General features: G+C 44.5%; 1 protein-coding gene across 1 annotated transcript in view; it reads left to right on the plus strand.

Moving 5' to 3' along the window:
* Nucleotides 1-15,561, plus strand: part of LOC115152019 (RNA polymerase II elongation factor ELL2-like) — a 51,738-nt gene that overhangs the window by 7,004 nt on the left and 29,173 nt on the right. Inside the window, exons 2-3 of the mRNA XM_029696464.1 lie at nucleotides 701-748; nucleotides 14,543-14,670. Of these exons, the coding sequence (XP_029552324.1) occupies nucleotides 701-748; nucleotides 14,543-14,670 (176 nt within the window). The remainder of the gene's footprint in view (nucleotides 1-700; nucleotides 749-14,542; nucleotides 14,671-15,561) is intronic.

A 15,561-nucleotide genomic window follows, 5' to 3' on the forward strand; every position in this document is an offset into this window, starting at 1 on the left:
ATCAAATGTAGCCCACTTGTAAACGAAGGTACAATTAGTAATCAGCTGAGAAAATGATTAGGGATTTTACACTAAAAGCTTTGTGATGAGGCTTTTCCGTTGATACGCCTCTCTCACCCCCCTCTGGTCCCCAATTTTCAATTGACTGTGAGAACTGATTGAGTGAAACAAGGTTTCTGTGCTCTAGATTGATTAATCAGACGCATTCCAGTGCAGATTAGCAGTGAAGCCCCTTGATCTGTGGACCTGGCCGTATAGAACCATGATACTGGCGAGGGGCCATGGATATGAACACACTCACAAAGCCTTAAGAGCACATTTTAGTATTGAATTAACACTTAAGAAGTTGTACGCTGGTCATTGGGGCAAATAAGCGATAGGAAACTGTAATTATTGTGATAGTTGGCTAATGGGTATAATTTGCCCCACTGGTCTAATTGAACTAAGTAGTACTGCTGTAATACATTGTTAGCTTGATGAATAAAGGGTGATTGCTGTGTGAGAAATTGACAGTGTTGAGCGTGCAATTGCAGAAAGGTATTTGCCAGCATATCTTGACCAGATATGACATAACGATATTTCCATTCAACATTTTAAATGTTACCTGATGTGTTTTAGGATCAATTGTATTTTACCTGCAATGCTTGAGTCTGTTACATGAAATGATAACCACTTTCCCCATTTCTCTCCTCCTTCCCAGGAATCCTTACCAAATCAGCCAGCAGTTTGCTTCAAGGGGAGCCAGGGGGTAAGATGAATGTGTTTTTGCACACCCTTTTTAAAGCTTTAGAAATGAAATGTTTTAATTAGTTCTGATTTGCTGTACAGGCAGCACTCGCAACCGCTTTTCCGCTGCATTTTTCATGAGATCCAAAACCAATGGCTTGAAACAGGAGGGCAGTTCAGTTGCATGCATGTGCATCCACTGACTAAACCCTGAAGGCCTGCCTGATTAGATTGTACATATTGTGAGGATATTGTTCTATTCTTCAGCTGGTGGTTATTGTTGCCTTACAGGGATATACAGTAGAATGGAGCAGTTCTCATATTTGTCATTATAAATACATTAAAAGCTTGACTGCCTCGCAAAGAGACTATCAGTGTTTAATGTGGCCTCCCTTTGCATTTGTGGCATGTGAGTTAAGGTTTATGTTTCAGGTAGCTCTTTCCATGTTAGATTTAGAACAGGATTTAATCGGTCCTGCCACAGCGATGTTTATACAGAGTCTTTATTTACACAAGTACAGTACTGCCAGTCATTCTGAAAACTGGAAGCATATAGCTGGTATTTTTGCAATATTCCAGGACCATGTTTGTGATTTTTTTTATCTGGCTACGGGGGAAAAAGGTAATATTGCAAATGCATAAATACTGCAATGCAGGTTTGTTTGAATGTAGCTGTGTGTCATGTTATCCTTGATGCTGAGTGTAGTCAGACCTAGTACATCACCTACAGAAACACTTGGCAGTGAAATGGAGAAGACATTCCTGTGAAACCGCAGTAAAGAAAGATGCCTGTGTCCAACCAGATTAGCCGGGGCACTAGAGCAGCCTCCCCAGCGCTGCCTGCTAGCCTACTGCACATTTACCACACAATCAGCCCTGTCTAAAAGGAGCTGCTCTAATCCCTGCAAGAGCCGATTGCATTGACGAAAGTGACTTCGCTCTGTACACAAATGCTGGCCTGTGCGCTCACACGGGCCCTAAGAGAGGGTACACCATACCCTCAGGCTGCTAGCCAGGTTACTGGGTCAGGCTGGCAACTGGAAAGGCTTTGTTTGGAGAGGGGGAGGAGGTTGGGGAGTTGGTGAACCCCAGGGAGCCCCATGTCTCCACGCCTGTTGTCTCTGTGTAGACATGAAAGAGCCGAGATGAGGAAAGGGGGATGCTATGGCAGCCATGGAATTGTTCTCCCTCTGTCTGCACTGTTCTTTATGGCGCTTCATCAGAAAATAATAAAGTACTCTGATACAGAATGTAGCTTAGGTAAAAACAAACCTATCTAAGGCATATGCAAACCAGTGAGTGTAATTGAACATATGCAAAACACACGAGATGAATACGGATAGGCAACGTCAGTCGTTCTGTTTAGTGTGTAATTGAAGTGTGCTTTAATCACTGAATAGGATTTTGTGATTATATATTTGTTGGCACATTACATATTCAAATTGCTTTGGCGGAATTCAAGTATAGGCTCCCTCCCCCTCTGACAGCGCCCCCCTGCGCAGGCCGATTGGGCATTAATGAGCTATCTGCAGCCATTGGAGGGAGAGCAGATTAAGCTGTTACTGGTGGGGGGGAGGATGCTGGTGAACATGGCAGACTGGAGGAGTACACCAGACAGGGGGGGACCAGTGGGCTCTAAGGTGCCTTACAACAGTACAGTAAAGTGTCCTTGCCCATCTCATCTAGAGCAACATATTACAAAACCTACTAGCCTAGATGAAGTGGGTGAAGAGAGGCGTGATTCTTGTGACAGGTGGCAGTGTCCTCTTAGACGTGCCCTACGAGTTCAAACAATTCCTGCTCTTGTCTCAGGGCTTGCTAGCTCAAGTCACATTTCCATTTCCAGTGCCACTAAGCCAAGGGAATTCCCATAACCACTCTGCTGGCCTCTCCAACACCTTTGGTGTTAGGAGTTAGTCCCCATATCAAGCAATGCCATGCTGTGGTTGACACACGGATTTCCTCTTGCTATGTGGCCAACTATGTATCACCTGGTGATGTGTAGTCACTCATGCTTGACAAGTGCCCACATTGTGTCCCCCAGTGATAAGGTTGGAACCATTTGCTCATAACAACTAGCTACCCTTGTCATATTCAGAATGTTTTTGAAGGGAAGAAAATTGAAAAGCTTGATCAGTAAAGAGCTTTCAGTTGCAGTGGTTAAAGAAATAACAACCTTGTCATGTAAGCTAACAAATTAAAAGTGGAGCGGGTGACGCAACTGTAAAGAAATAATTGTGAAGACAAGAGGGTTATGTGAAATTCTTTTCACATTTCACAAAAGCTCTCAGTCTAAAAGGAATTCAGGTCTGGATTACTTTGAAATCGTCACTTGGGATCTAGGAACTTATTCAGTGTAGGTTTGGGTTCTCATGGTCTGGAATTTCACATCCTAGTGCTTATTTTCCTTTAGTGCTGGCAAAGCAGTCTTTTAGCTGGCATGTTTTATGTCTGCTTAGTAGAAATGGAATCCTTTATTAGCCCTTAGCTCTCTTTGGTCTCCAATTATAGGACACGTGGTGATTTGAATAAAAAAAAAATTACTGCGTTTTTACAGCATTGGACATATTATCCATCTCTCATGTCGAGTGCATGTACACAAATGAACAGTGTGATTTTCAAGTTGTTTTTCACACCTAAGGTAGCAGCTGTATTTATTAGCAAGAGTTCTGTCCAATGAGCCCTGTTACAGTATTTGTGCCATATGGTGACAATTCATTCATTGTAGGGATATTGCAATTTGTGAGATTAGATAGTGTTGATTTTTGGATTAGGTTGGCACACTATTTCCTCATGCCTCTGTTGAGCGGCGCTAGAATTCTATCACATAATCCTGCAGTGTGATCACTTTCCTGTTTGCCTCCAGAAATCTTCTTGCAAATGATGAGATTCCTGTTTTGCTTCCCACTCAGCTTCCCAAATAAGAACTAGAGAAAGGATCTGGGTTAGGCATTGTTTTGCTGGTACAGTATGCCCTCAAAATGGGATCTCTGCTCTTGCCAGAAATGCCATAATACAGTGTTACAGCCACAGTTTTAAAACGTGTGTGCTCTATAATCTGTCTGGGCTATATATTGCATAGCAGTCTCTTTCTGTGTTGTGTGTCACATTGATGGTGATCTCATCCCCCTCCAGATATGGGGAATACCTTGCATATAAGAGTTGATATACATAGCTGCTGGGCAGACCATCCAGATATTATCCAACTGAAGACTGGCTGTTGCTTAGAGGAGGAGAGTAGAGGAAGGGAGCATTTTTCCCAGAGATCTTCTCATGACGACTGTGTGTGAAAGCTCAGCTAGCTGCCCCCTCCCGTCTGCCCCCCAGATTATTGTGCCGTTTCAGCCCGTGCCTTGGCTTGGGAGACATCTACCTCCACCCAGAGCGCTCCGCCTCCCTTTCTCACTGCAAATGAGCTCTTGCTCTGTGTGTGTGTGTGTGTGTGTGTGTGTGTGCACGCCTGTCAGTCAGTATTTTTTTCCCGAACACTAATTAGAATAACAATAAGAGGAATGCGGTTAGAGCAAGGTCCTTTCCCAGTGGCTCAGCCAGAGGTTGGGGGAGTCGTCCCACGTGTGCCTGAAAGGGCACACGCCGCTCTATTCATCCAGATGTGTCAGGCTAGGCAAAAAGCCCTGCGTGCCCTGCGTGCCCTGCGTGTCTGAGGCCCACTGTTTTGACTGGCAAAGCTGTTGGCCCCATTTTGGGATCACATATCGGAGGGACAAGCCTCATGAGACATCTCCCAGTCCAGGGAAGACTGGAAGACTGGCTCTCTTTCTTTAGCAAGCTCCTCTGATATTGAGAAAGCTAATGTAGCTCTGAAGTAGTCATTTGATGATATTATCCAAGTTATCGCACAACAGGGGCTTTTAGCGAGCATATTTTAGCTCGTTTTTGTGTAGCAATTAAACACGTAACTTAACACTGATGTGGAACTGAAGGTACAGCGTTTTGATTGTTTGGCGCGTTGAAGTGAGACCGTTGATTCCCAGCAGCACTGATCTGTCTGGCCTGGCACAGCCTCAGTGTGTGGTATCCTCACCAGGATGACTATCGGTTCCAGGATGTTGTTGTAGCTCTGCTCACATACAGTATTAGGTCAACCATTTTGTTTATTAGCACAGGTCAAAAATGTATTAGAAAGATTGATTGAAACACCCAGCCCCCAATTGTTTATACTTGTACAGTCTTGTGTTCTCCTTACATTCCAATAACAGTGTTAGGAATATCCCAAAAAGCACGCACACCTTTTGGCCGAAGTATCAAAATGCGTGGGGAATATGTAGTTTGGAGAGTGTTTGCACATTGGCAAGACTTCGCCGAGACATCAGAATAGAATGCCTGGCCGACATATAATCGATTTAGCATGTAGGCATTCTAAATACGTCTGTGAGACGTCTTGCCAATTTAGCAAATGCTTACTACATCTAACTGGGATCATGATGGCTATTTAAATGATATCACAAGAATAGGCTAGACCATTGAGATCCTGTTGGATCTAATCCCATTCATGGAAGATGCCTCACCATTCTGTAAACCAGTAAGGATTGACCCAGAAGTGACCTTTTTGAAGAGTATTAACATCACTGAAAGCACTAGTGCTTCAAAACGTCCATCACCCAGAGTGGAAAGCAGTATGTGATGTAAGAAAGAGCAAGCCTCTGTTCCTCCGTTCTTTCTGTTGGTCTGGTTGGTTGTTCGGCTATCTGCAATGGTTGCTTTTCATGGACTCCTCCCACATCCATTATTTTCCCGCCATTTAAAAATGCAGCACAACAGGATACATGCAACGCTGCCCCGGTAAACAAACATGGTTAGGGAAGTGGAATGGTCAAAGGGCAGAGTTTGTCTGCAGTGTGTAGTTTGTGTTCTTTTAGGGCTCAAATCACTAGAGTACTACAGACTGAGCTATTGTTTAACCTAAAGAAGAATAACAACCTAAGATGATCTTTACCACATTGACAGTGGGAGATATACTCTGTGTGCAAAGAGGACTTTGGTGTATACTGAGGTTTCACTGTATGTTTTGTGTGCGTTTGGGCATGTGATGGTTTATGAGTGTTTGTTTGTCATGCACTAGGCAAGGCTTATCTGCTCACCCTGGGTTTCCACGTCACAGCTCGGTGCATGTTTTCCATTTTGTCTTGTTTCTCTGAGGCTTTGTGTAAATTAATCAGATTTGGATGTACTTTCCCATGTTACAATCTGGGAATTGTTAAAGGATTACCGACTGTTTGGAATCAAGGTCCGGTAAAGGGCGTATTTGGATCATTCTTAAAGTTGGTCATGATCACTGTAATTAAACAATTGATTAAAACACGACATCACACAGCACATACGGGCCCCCCCCCCCCCAAGCCTTATGTAGAGACATGGGCCTACATAATCCTCAAACACTGTAACTATAGTAACCAGTGGAAAAGTGTCTGCATGTAATGTTGAAATGGGCTGTCTATGAAGCCTGCCATCAGTGTTCTCCACCCCCCTATCTGTGTATCCACTCAGACAGGAACACTGCTGGGAGGAGAGGGGATGTTGAGGGGAGGGGGTGAGTTGGTGACCCATGTGTTTGCTGAGGTTGACAGATTAGCCCAGCCTCTCTTGGAGAAGGCAAATTTAGCTTGGCATAAGAGCCAATACCTTGGGGGATGTTGTAGCCACAACAATTGCCCACCCCCTACTCCCCTCACAACCCCCTTCAGAGCCCCACTCCTCCTCTCTGTGGATCTTCAGTCTTTCTCTACCAACCCCCTCAACAGTCAGGCTGACTTGAAGCACAGGAACAAAAAGCCAGCCCCACTAAAAGCCTGATTTTAAAGGAGAGGTGATCTCACGCATTGTATTCACAATCTATGAGTCACCACAGAGTCATTGATCATACGGTAAACTGTGGGAGGATTGTGGAGAGCAGGAATTAATATGAATATTCCCTGAGGCATCGTCTGCCTGTGTTTCCTTCTATAGTTGTCTGCATGTGTCACTGGAATTATGCCTTCCTTTTTAAATGCCACTTGTAAGCTTTCTTTTCCTTTTTGACCAATAGCTGTGTGGAGCCTCCAGAGGAAAAACGTTGCCTTTCTTTGTGAATGTCTTAGCAGTGTTTCCCCATAGCACACATGGATCCAGCGTGTGCGTATGGCTGTTTGTGAAGAGATGCAGAGAGGGAATGCTTTTCGAACCAGCTCTTACCCATTCCCCTCCTCCCAGACTAGTTTTCTCTGTTCTGTTTGTCCCTTCGCTGGGATGCTTTAGTATTGACCACATTCCAGAGGGAGAGGAAAGCGGGGACTGTGGAGTGCTATCCCTCATGCACGAGCTGAGCGGGGAGCCACACCGTGACAGTGCTGTCCCCCTCTCCCGCCCGCCAACCACACATCCATGCTGTTCATGAATAATCCAGGCGGGCCGACGGGCCATTGCACTCAGCTGTGTGGGGGAAGATGCAAGAACAAAAGACAGGCAGCTCACAGCAGCAGCCATGACTGAGCAGACTGAGATGAGAGGACAATGGCCAGCAGTGTCAGTACAGACCGAGGCAGACTGAGGTGAGAGGACAATGGCCAGCAGTGTCAGTACAGACCGAGGCAGACTGAGATGAGAGGACAATGGCCAGCAGTGCCAGTACAGACCGAGGCAGACTGAGATGAGAGGACAATGGCCAGCAGTGTCAGTACAGACCGAGGCAGACTGAGATGAGAGGACAATGGCCAGCAGTGTCAGTACAGGCCGAGGCAGACTGAGGTGAGAGGACAATGGCCAGCAGTGTCAGTACAGACCGAGGCAGACAGGTGAGAGGACAATGCCAGCAGTGTCAGTACAGACCGAGGCAGACAGGTGAGAGGACAATGCCAGCAGTGTCAGTACAGACCGAGGCAGACAGGTGAGAGGACAATGCCAGCAGTGTCAGTACAGACCGAGGCAGACAGGTGAGAGGACAATGCCAGCAGTGTCAGTACAGACCGAGGCAGACAGGTGAGAGGACAATGGCCAGCAGTGTCAGTACAGACAGAGACAGAGGCAGGAGGCACAGACTATAGTAAATCACGTTTGTATATCTAGGCGCTTGCTCTCATCACTGTGCTGCCATGCTAAATACAAGAGCTGGGATCTCTGCCTGTCCGCTTACGTCAACAGACCCAAGAAGAAAAAACATCACCAAAAAATACTTAATCTTTCCTAGCAGATGTGTGGTTAGCTGTAGGCAAAAATCTCTTTGCAAGAACCCTTTCCTCATCTGCCACCAAACGTAAGGCAGGAGAAGAGCATTATTAAAGGTGATAAATACTAAATGGTGTTAATGTTGTCTGTGAGTATAAGGGGGAATTTTTCATGGACACCAGTGAGGGTGCCCTTGGTCCTGCTCTAACGGCAGAACCCACGCCAAGTTGTTCCGTTCCTGTCCAGTTCATACCTTACGACAGCCTGAAAGTATTTGACATCTCCAAACACACAGAGCCGTCCGGCCCGGCCGTGTGCAGGCTGCAGCAGATGTGCCTGGGCCCAGGCCACAGAGGGGGCTATTGTATCTGCCCTGGCACCCTGAAGAGGGGCTCTTCTGACAAGGTGCTGAGGATTGTCGATCTGATGCCATTTGGCAAGGATGACACTAACTGTCCGACTGCCAAGTTCAGCTCACAGGATGGACACTACTGGGCAAAGCTGACTGACCTACCACTTGCCTGATGGTACACTAGCACAGTGACTTCCATTTGTTCTGCTGGGGAGTTTTTAGAATAATTTGCATATGTTATCCATTCTCACAAAAAAAGTAATTTGTCTTGTCATGAGATATTGTACAATGATTTGAACAATATACATTTGGTGTAATATGGCATAGCTTACTATATATTTCAAATGTCCGTTTAGGAATGGGCAGATAAAATATCTTAAGAGTACAGACCCAAAGGTTGAAGCCTAATTCCTGCAGTTAGGGAATGCTAAATAGTGATTACTTTCCCATGTTGGCCTAGTAAGTTAGTTGGAGGCATTGACAGCTGATGTTGAAGTGTGGCATGCGACCTCAGCTGCAGCGTAGCTTAGGAGATGTTTGACCTTTGTCCTTCCATGTGACTTGCGGAAGTGTGGGACTCCCCTGGCTTAATCAGGGATGGAAAGGGCAGCTTCATGGTACAGCCGCCCTGCCCTGTGTCGTCAGTTCTATGGAAATACACACCTCTGTTATTCACACTATTAGACTTACCTGTCAATGTGGGGTGTGGTTCTGCAAAAGATTGGGATGAGGGAAAAGTCATGGTAGATTTCTGTCAGTTTGAAAATGGGAGCCCACAAATAATTGAATGACATTCTAAAAATTATAAATATTTCAACAGCATTTTTGTGATGAACATTTTTATAGATTATAAAACATTTTTGTACGCACACAAAAGCCTACAAAATGTAGGCCTAAGCTTTTGTTTTCCTTTTCTTTTGATTGTTTGTTCGAAAACCCTCTAGCATGAACAACTGTCCTGGGAAATGTAATCCGAAGATGAGAGAGAAAATAAGTTGCAGGTAGCAAGTCAAGGATGGCCCCTGTGTGCTCAGACAGCGCTTTTAACTGGAATGCCTCATTTTGGGGGCCCTTAATCTTCACATTTTATTTTATTTATTTATTTCATCTTTATTTAACCAGGTAGGCAAGTTGAGAACAAGTTCTCATTTACAATTGCGACCTGGCCAAGATAAAGCAAGCAGTTTGACACACAACAGAGTTACACATGGAGTAAAACAAACATAGTCAATAATATAGTAGAAAAATAAGTCTATATACAAAGTGAGCAAATGAGGTGAGATAAGGGAATACATAAGAATACATAAGGGAATGTATGGGCTAAAAGGAACCAGGAGCATAGAGCTGGGAACTAATGACATATGGTTATGAGGGTGGAGAAGGAAGCTGTGGATAAAACGGGGTCAACTTCAGAATGGACTGACCTGAGTAACAGTGACTAGAATTAGAATATGATGTGTGCATGGTGGCGGCGATTGGGGGGGGGGTGATTCTAACGCTTGGCTGGAGGGGGGGGGGGCGCTTGCTGCTTGCCTCGAACCAAAGGCGCATAGTGACTGAGGGGGATGTGGTATGGGGTTCTGGAGGGTGGGGGGGAGGGGGGGGGGGGGGGGTGATTGCACAGCTAAGACTGTAAATCCTGAGCTGTGCTCTCGCCTGGGGGCAGCCAAGCTGTTTATCAGCATCTCCATTTGAAAGAAATCATTCTCCATTGCAGTGCTATCTGCCTTGACCTACTTCTGGAGCGCCTCTATGACTTGTTGCTTGGCGTTTTGGTCAAGACCGCTACCACTTCAGACAGTGTCTTGAGGTAATAGGTCCTGAAGGCATGGCTCTTCTGTTGCTCCTATTTACTTGATGCTTTTTTGGTTGATGACAGTTAATTAGTGGAAACCTGAAGCGGACATTAGTGGAATCCTGCCCCACCACTTCATCTGAAGGGCTAGACAGATGTAGGTCAACATAACTAATGGTCAGTTTCATATCAAAAGTGTCCATGGCTTTGTGGGCTGCCTTGTGCTTTGTGTTGCGATGGTTGGCTTGTGTGTTGGGTGCTATTAAGAGCGCTGAGGGTGATGGGGGGGGAGTGCAAAGCTCGCTGTGGAGTTCAGTGGAAGAAGGGGTGGGGGGAGGCGGGGTGTTGAAAGAGAAGCTGTTTATTGGCTACACGCTACAGAAACTGCTTTTGGCTGTACTGCATGACTGGGCATTTGTGACAGCTAGAGTCCTGCCTGCCACATCTGCCCCAGGCACTGTGCATTCTACCAGTAAGCTTGGAATCAATCACTTTCCACAGTTAAGCTAAAGAGGCTGTTTCAAGGCCCACTGACTGTCCTCTGTTTGTCTTAGTGCTCATAATAAAAGGGAAATATTACATGGAGCCCTTTTTGTGTTAGCCATCTCACCCTAGTCTGAGACCACTAGGGAAGTGAAAGTGACTTATTTTCAGATGATTTGGAAACAATTCCTAATTCAGTCAGTCAGTGATTATGCTGGGTCAAAAGAAGTGATAATCATTCTGTGGACCATCTATCGCTCTGTCCCTTTTATTTTGTCCTCTGAATCTAGGGCACAGGCTCAGCATCAACAAAACTGTCCATTTCAGCTGGAATGAAAGGGCAGTCGGCACCCAATGTGTTCAAGTACACGGCAATACCTGTTAGTTAATGACTTCCTGTGTTTTAATTGGTCATTTTGTGAAAGTAGGTTTTTAGGCCATTTCATTAGCTGGTTTAGGGCCCCATTGCTCCCTGTGGGTCTGTTGGATTCCAGGGGAGCTCTGGACAGTACAGTAGGATACTATCACCTAGGTAGAGAGACATAAGTCCCTATGTCTAAGGCCAGGATATCAGCCTCACTGTTCCAACAGCTGACTAGAGGTTGCCACTTTGGGACGTAGGAGGTCCCACGTGGCCTGGGTTATTGGCTTAACCAGTGGCTTATTTAGGTCAGTTTTATGGCTTGAACAGCGGAGGGTCAAGCTCATTCTCATATCAATACAGGTAGCCTAGTGGTTAGAGCGTTGGGCCAGTAACCGAAAGGTTGCTGGATCAAATCCCGAGCTGACAAGGTCAAAATCTGTCGTTCTGTCCCTGAACAAGGCCGTTAACCCCCTGTTCCCCGGTAAGCCGTCATTGTGATTTTCTTAACTGACTTGCCTAGTTAAATAAAGGTTAAATTAAAATGTATGTAGAGTATCTGTGTATATATACACACACGTGTGTGTGTGTGTGTGTGTGTGTGTGTGTGTGTGTGTGTGTGTGTGTGTGTGTGTGTGTGTGTGTGTGTGTGTGTGTGTGTGTGTGTGTGTGTGTGTGTGTGTGTGTGTGTGTGTGTGTATATGACGTTGGTCCACTAACAAATACACTTCTAGATTACATTTACTCTAATCACCTTCTGGGGAGATAAAAAATAAATAATTAAGTACTCATTACATAACTGTGTGTTGTTCCAAAGCAATAACATCAAAACAGCACTGCTGCAAGGTTGATACAAGCAGTGGTTCCCAAAGTAGGATCTGTGGAGGTACAGAAGGTCCAGAGATTTGATTGAATTATTGTTTTTTTACATTTCATTTTTTTAAATGTCAATATTGCTAGCAGATTAAACAAATTTGGCTAAGTGGTATGTGGAAAAGTTGCAGATATAATACAAGGTTGTACAAGTAGTTTTTTTAATATACAATATACACTTAAATGTGACCGACTGGCTCGATTCGGTCTTACGTAGGAAAATTTGTAATGGTGTTTTTTTTTATTCTTTTTTTTTACATTGGATAAAAGTAGACTCAGGGCTAGAAAATGGTATATCATACACTACAGTTGAGGGACAATGGGAAAGCAATTCTCCTTTGAAAGTTGATTAAACTTGTAACCTCACTTTTGAGAAAATGTCCCTTGAATATTTTGGTTCATACTGGAGAACTCTTCTTTGTCTACACCCATTCAGCATCGTTCACACCCTCTTCAGCTTTAGCCCCACCCATCTCTTTAAGGATTCATGTGTGAGGCTGTGGACAAAAGAACCAAAGATTTCAAGACTAAAAGCTGGTTTATACTACGGATGTGTTAATAAATATAATCTGGAGTGCCAGAGTGTGCTCTGGGCGTTCGTAAATTCTGAGCGTTGTCAGATTGGCCGTTCTTAAATTCAGAACATTTCGCTCTCGGAGTGCCCACTGGACACTCTTGCCGAGGAGTAGGGTTGATCTGAGCGTTCTGACCTAACAGCAGCAGTCAAGCACCCAAGCTAACGTTGGCTAGCTTGCTAGCTACTTCCAGATACAAATGAGAGAATGGCTCACTCTGACCATTTTTACTCACCCTAGCAGAGCTGGTTAGGCTGTTTTTATGTTATCCAGAGCATTGGTGACTGCAACTGTATCGCTGGCAACAATTTAGTCACGCTTTTTTTGCCAACACTTACCGACACCGGCCATATTCAACTGGTGTTGAGCGTTGGTGAATTCGTCAGTTATTCTGCGCTCTGTTACACTCAGACAAGAGTGCTCTGATATTGGAGTAGATAGACTTAGCTGGTAAATTCGCTCTGGCTATCGACAGCTGTTGCAGTGACATCATAAACATTCTATTGAAATAGTTACTTGCATAGTGGAGTCTTTTGTTTAGACATGTAGCTAGCTAAACAATGAGCTATAATCCCAGCTCATAATGTTACTACCCTGCATGAATCTGGAGGTAGCTAACCAGCTAACATTAGGCTATAACTACCAATGCAAATGGCTCTGAGATACAAATAATATTACTACACAGGCCTCCCGAGTGGCGCAGTGCTAGCTGTGCCACTAGAGATCCTGGTTTGAGTCCAGGCTCTGTCGCAGCCGGGAGACCCATGGGGCGGCGCACAGCGTCGCCCGGGTTATGGGAGGGTTTGGCCGGCAGGGATTAACTTGTCCCATCGCGCTCTAGCGACTCCTGTGGTGGGCCGGGCGCAATACACGGTTGCCAGGTGTACGGTGTTTCCTCCAACACATTGGTGCGGCTGGCTGCCAGGTTAAGCGGGCATTGTGTAAAGAAGCAGTGCGGCTTGGCTGAGTTGTGTTTCGGAGGACGTATGGCTCTCCACCTTCGCCTCTCACGAGTGTGTGTGTGTGTGTGTGTGTGTATATCTACACAGATCATACACGTAACATTTCTACTACGTGACGTCTTTCAAAAAAAGCCACATTAGAAACTACCTACACATACTGACCAGCTCATATTATAGAGAAGTGTGCTACATGGCAGACCAATCCGAACTCCTCTCTCGGCATGTCCAGCCAACTCATTATCTCAGCCAATCATGGCTAGCGGGAAGGTTGCTGACTTTTTCCATGGCTAAACCAACTAGGCTCGTAATTTAACAATTGTATTCATATTTACAGATGGCATACACGTTTGATATTAAGGCACATGAAAGATCATATGTTCCAGAAGGCATTTCTGCCCCAAAAACACATTTTGATAAAAAAATTTTTCAAGACTTTTTGTGCACAGTGCGTGCAGAATTATCTTGGGTTATTTGAGCATAGCGGTCAGAGACTATTGGTGTGGAGAAATGAGTCTTACATGCTCACATCAAGCACACAATCTCTTTTAGGCTTTACCTTAAGACAAAAGAAGGGAAAGTGTTTTTCATAGAAATATTTTTTCTTTTTTGATAGAAGGTATAGTACACACTGTTTTCTACCAGGCTGGGGCTGGGAAGAGCGAGTGCAAGCTGATGAACTTAATTGCTGTGTAAGGACACAGCATTCAGTTAGCAACCACCGAGTAAATACTGTGTAATCGATGAGAATAGAGCCACGGCACAGCTTTCAAGATGTGTGCTGATGTAGTTTGGAATTAGTTTGGAAAAGTGATATGCTATGCCTAGAGAGTGCCTGGCTGTCACCCCGAGTAGTTGACTCATATGTAATGTCAATGACCTCAGTCTTCCTATTTACCCTGTTTTGCTCTCCAATTAAATGTGTAGCCTAATTGATGACCAATGTAAGGCTCATCCTTTGCGGTCCTTTATACATTAGTAACCAAAACGTTTCGGATTGTATGACACAAACCCAAGGCTTTTCATTTAGCATGTTTAGAATTCCCACAGGGACCAGCACACAAAAAAGGATTGAAATGTATGTACTCACTACTGTAAGTCGCTCTGGATAAGAGCATCTGCTAAATTACTCAAATGTAGAATATGCAAACCGAAAGCACAGCTGAATATGCTAAAACTGCTTGGTCATAAACATTTATAATTTTACACATGGTCTCCTCAGTGATCTAATGCTCTCTCTGTTTCCCCTGACAACAGTATATCAAGATCCCCGCCCCATCCCCAGAAGCCCCAGATGCACTCCGGGTCTTCTCCTTCTACCTGTCCAGTGATAGCAAAGACAAACCTCAGGCCAGCTTTGACTGCATCCACCAGCATGTCTCAGGGTAAGCCCACTCTACTGTTTTTAGTCAACCACAGATGGAATTGACAGCCAGTTCACAGTAGAGCTGGGACGATAAACCAAACATTTTCGACACCGACCATACCGATCACTTATTGTAGACATTTTGCTGATATTGTTTATTACGATAAGTAGCCTATACTAGAGAAATGTAACATTTTGAAATGAATTACGTTTGCTAATATGGGTGATTGTTAATTGGACAATTGATGGCTACAACCATCAAAATCGTAGTAGTAGGTTAAACGATCATTTAAAGAGCAGTGGTGCTCATTTTTATTAACTTATCATTGTATTTATTGTTATGGCATCAATTCAGGCAGTTTATCATAATATGTATTTGTGCCCATATCGACCTAACTAGTTCAGTCAGATTGGGACCACAGGGAATTTTGAGACACTGCTCTCTCTTGCTCGCTCTCTCATTGCTAACGCAAGTAACCCTTGTCCCCATGTGACTGACCGCTAGAAACCAATGACAGCTTATCCCAGACTGTTTTTCTTACCATGTATAGTTCAGTCTTATTTTTGAACTACTCATAAACTCTGACCTTTTGAGGTAAGCCCTATTTGTTGAGGTCTTGTTTTTCCTTTGAGTTACTGTAAGCACCTATTTAGCATGCTGTGTTGCTGAAGTTTGAATGCTGGTGTGTTAGTATTGTATTAGGATCCCCATTAGCTGTTGCTGAAGCAGCAGCTACTATTCCTGGGGTCCACACAAAACATAAAACATGACATGGGACAGAACATAAATAGACAAGAGCAGCTCAAGGACATAACTACGTACATTTTTAAATGGGGAAAAATAGTCCTATACTTACACAACAGAGGCACTACAGTGCCTTGCAAATGTATTCATATCCTTGGATTTCTT

This window comes from Salmo trutta, chromosome 17 (assembly GCF_901001165.1).
Source record: "Salmo trutta chromosome 17, fSalTru1.1, whole genome shotgun sequence".
Lineage (NCBI taxonomy): Eukaryota > Metazoa > Chordata > Actinopteri > Salmoniformes > Salmonidae > Salmo > Salmo trutta.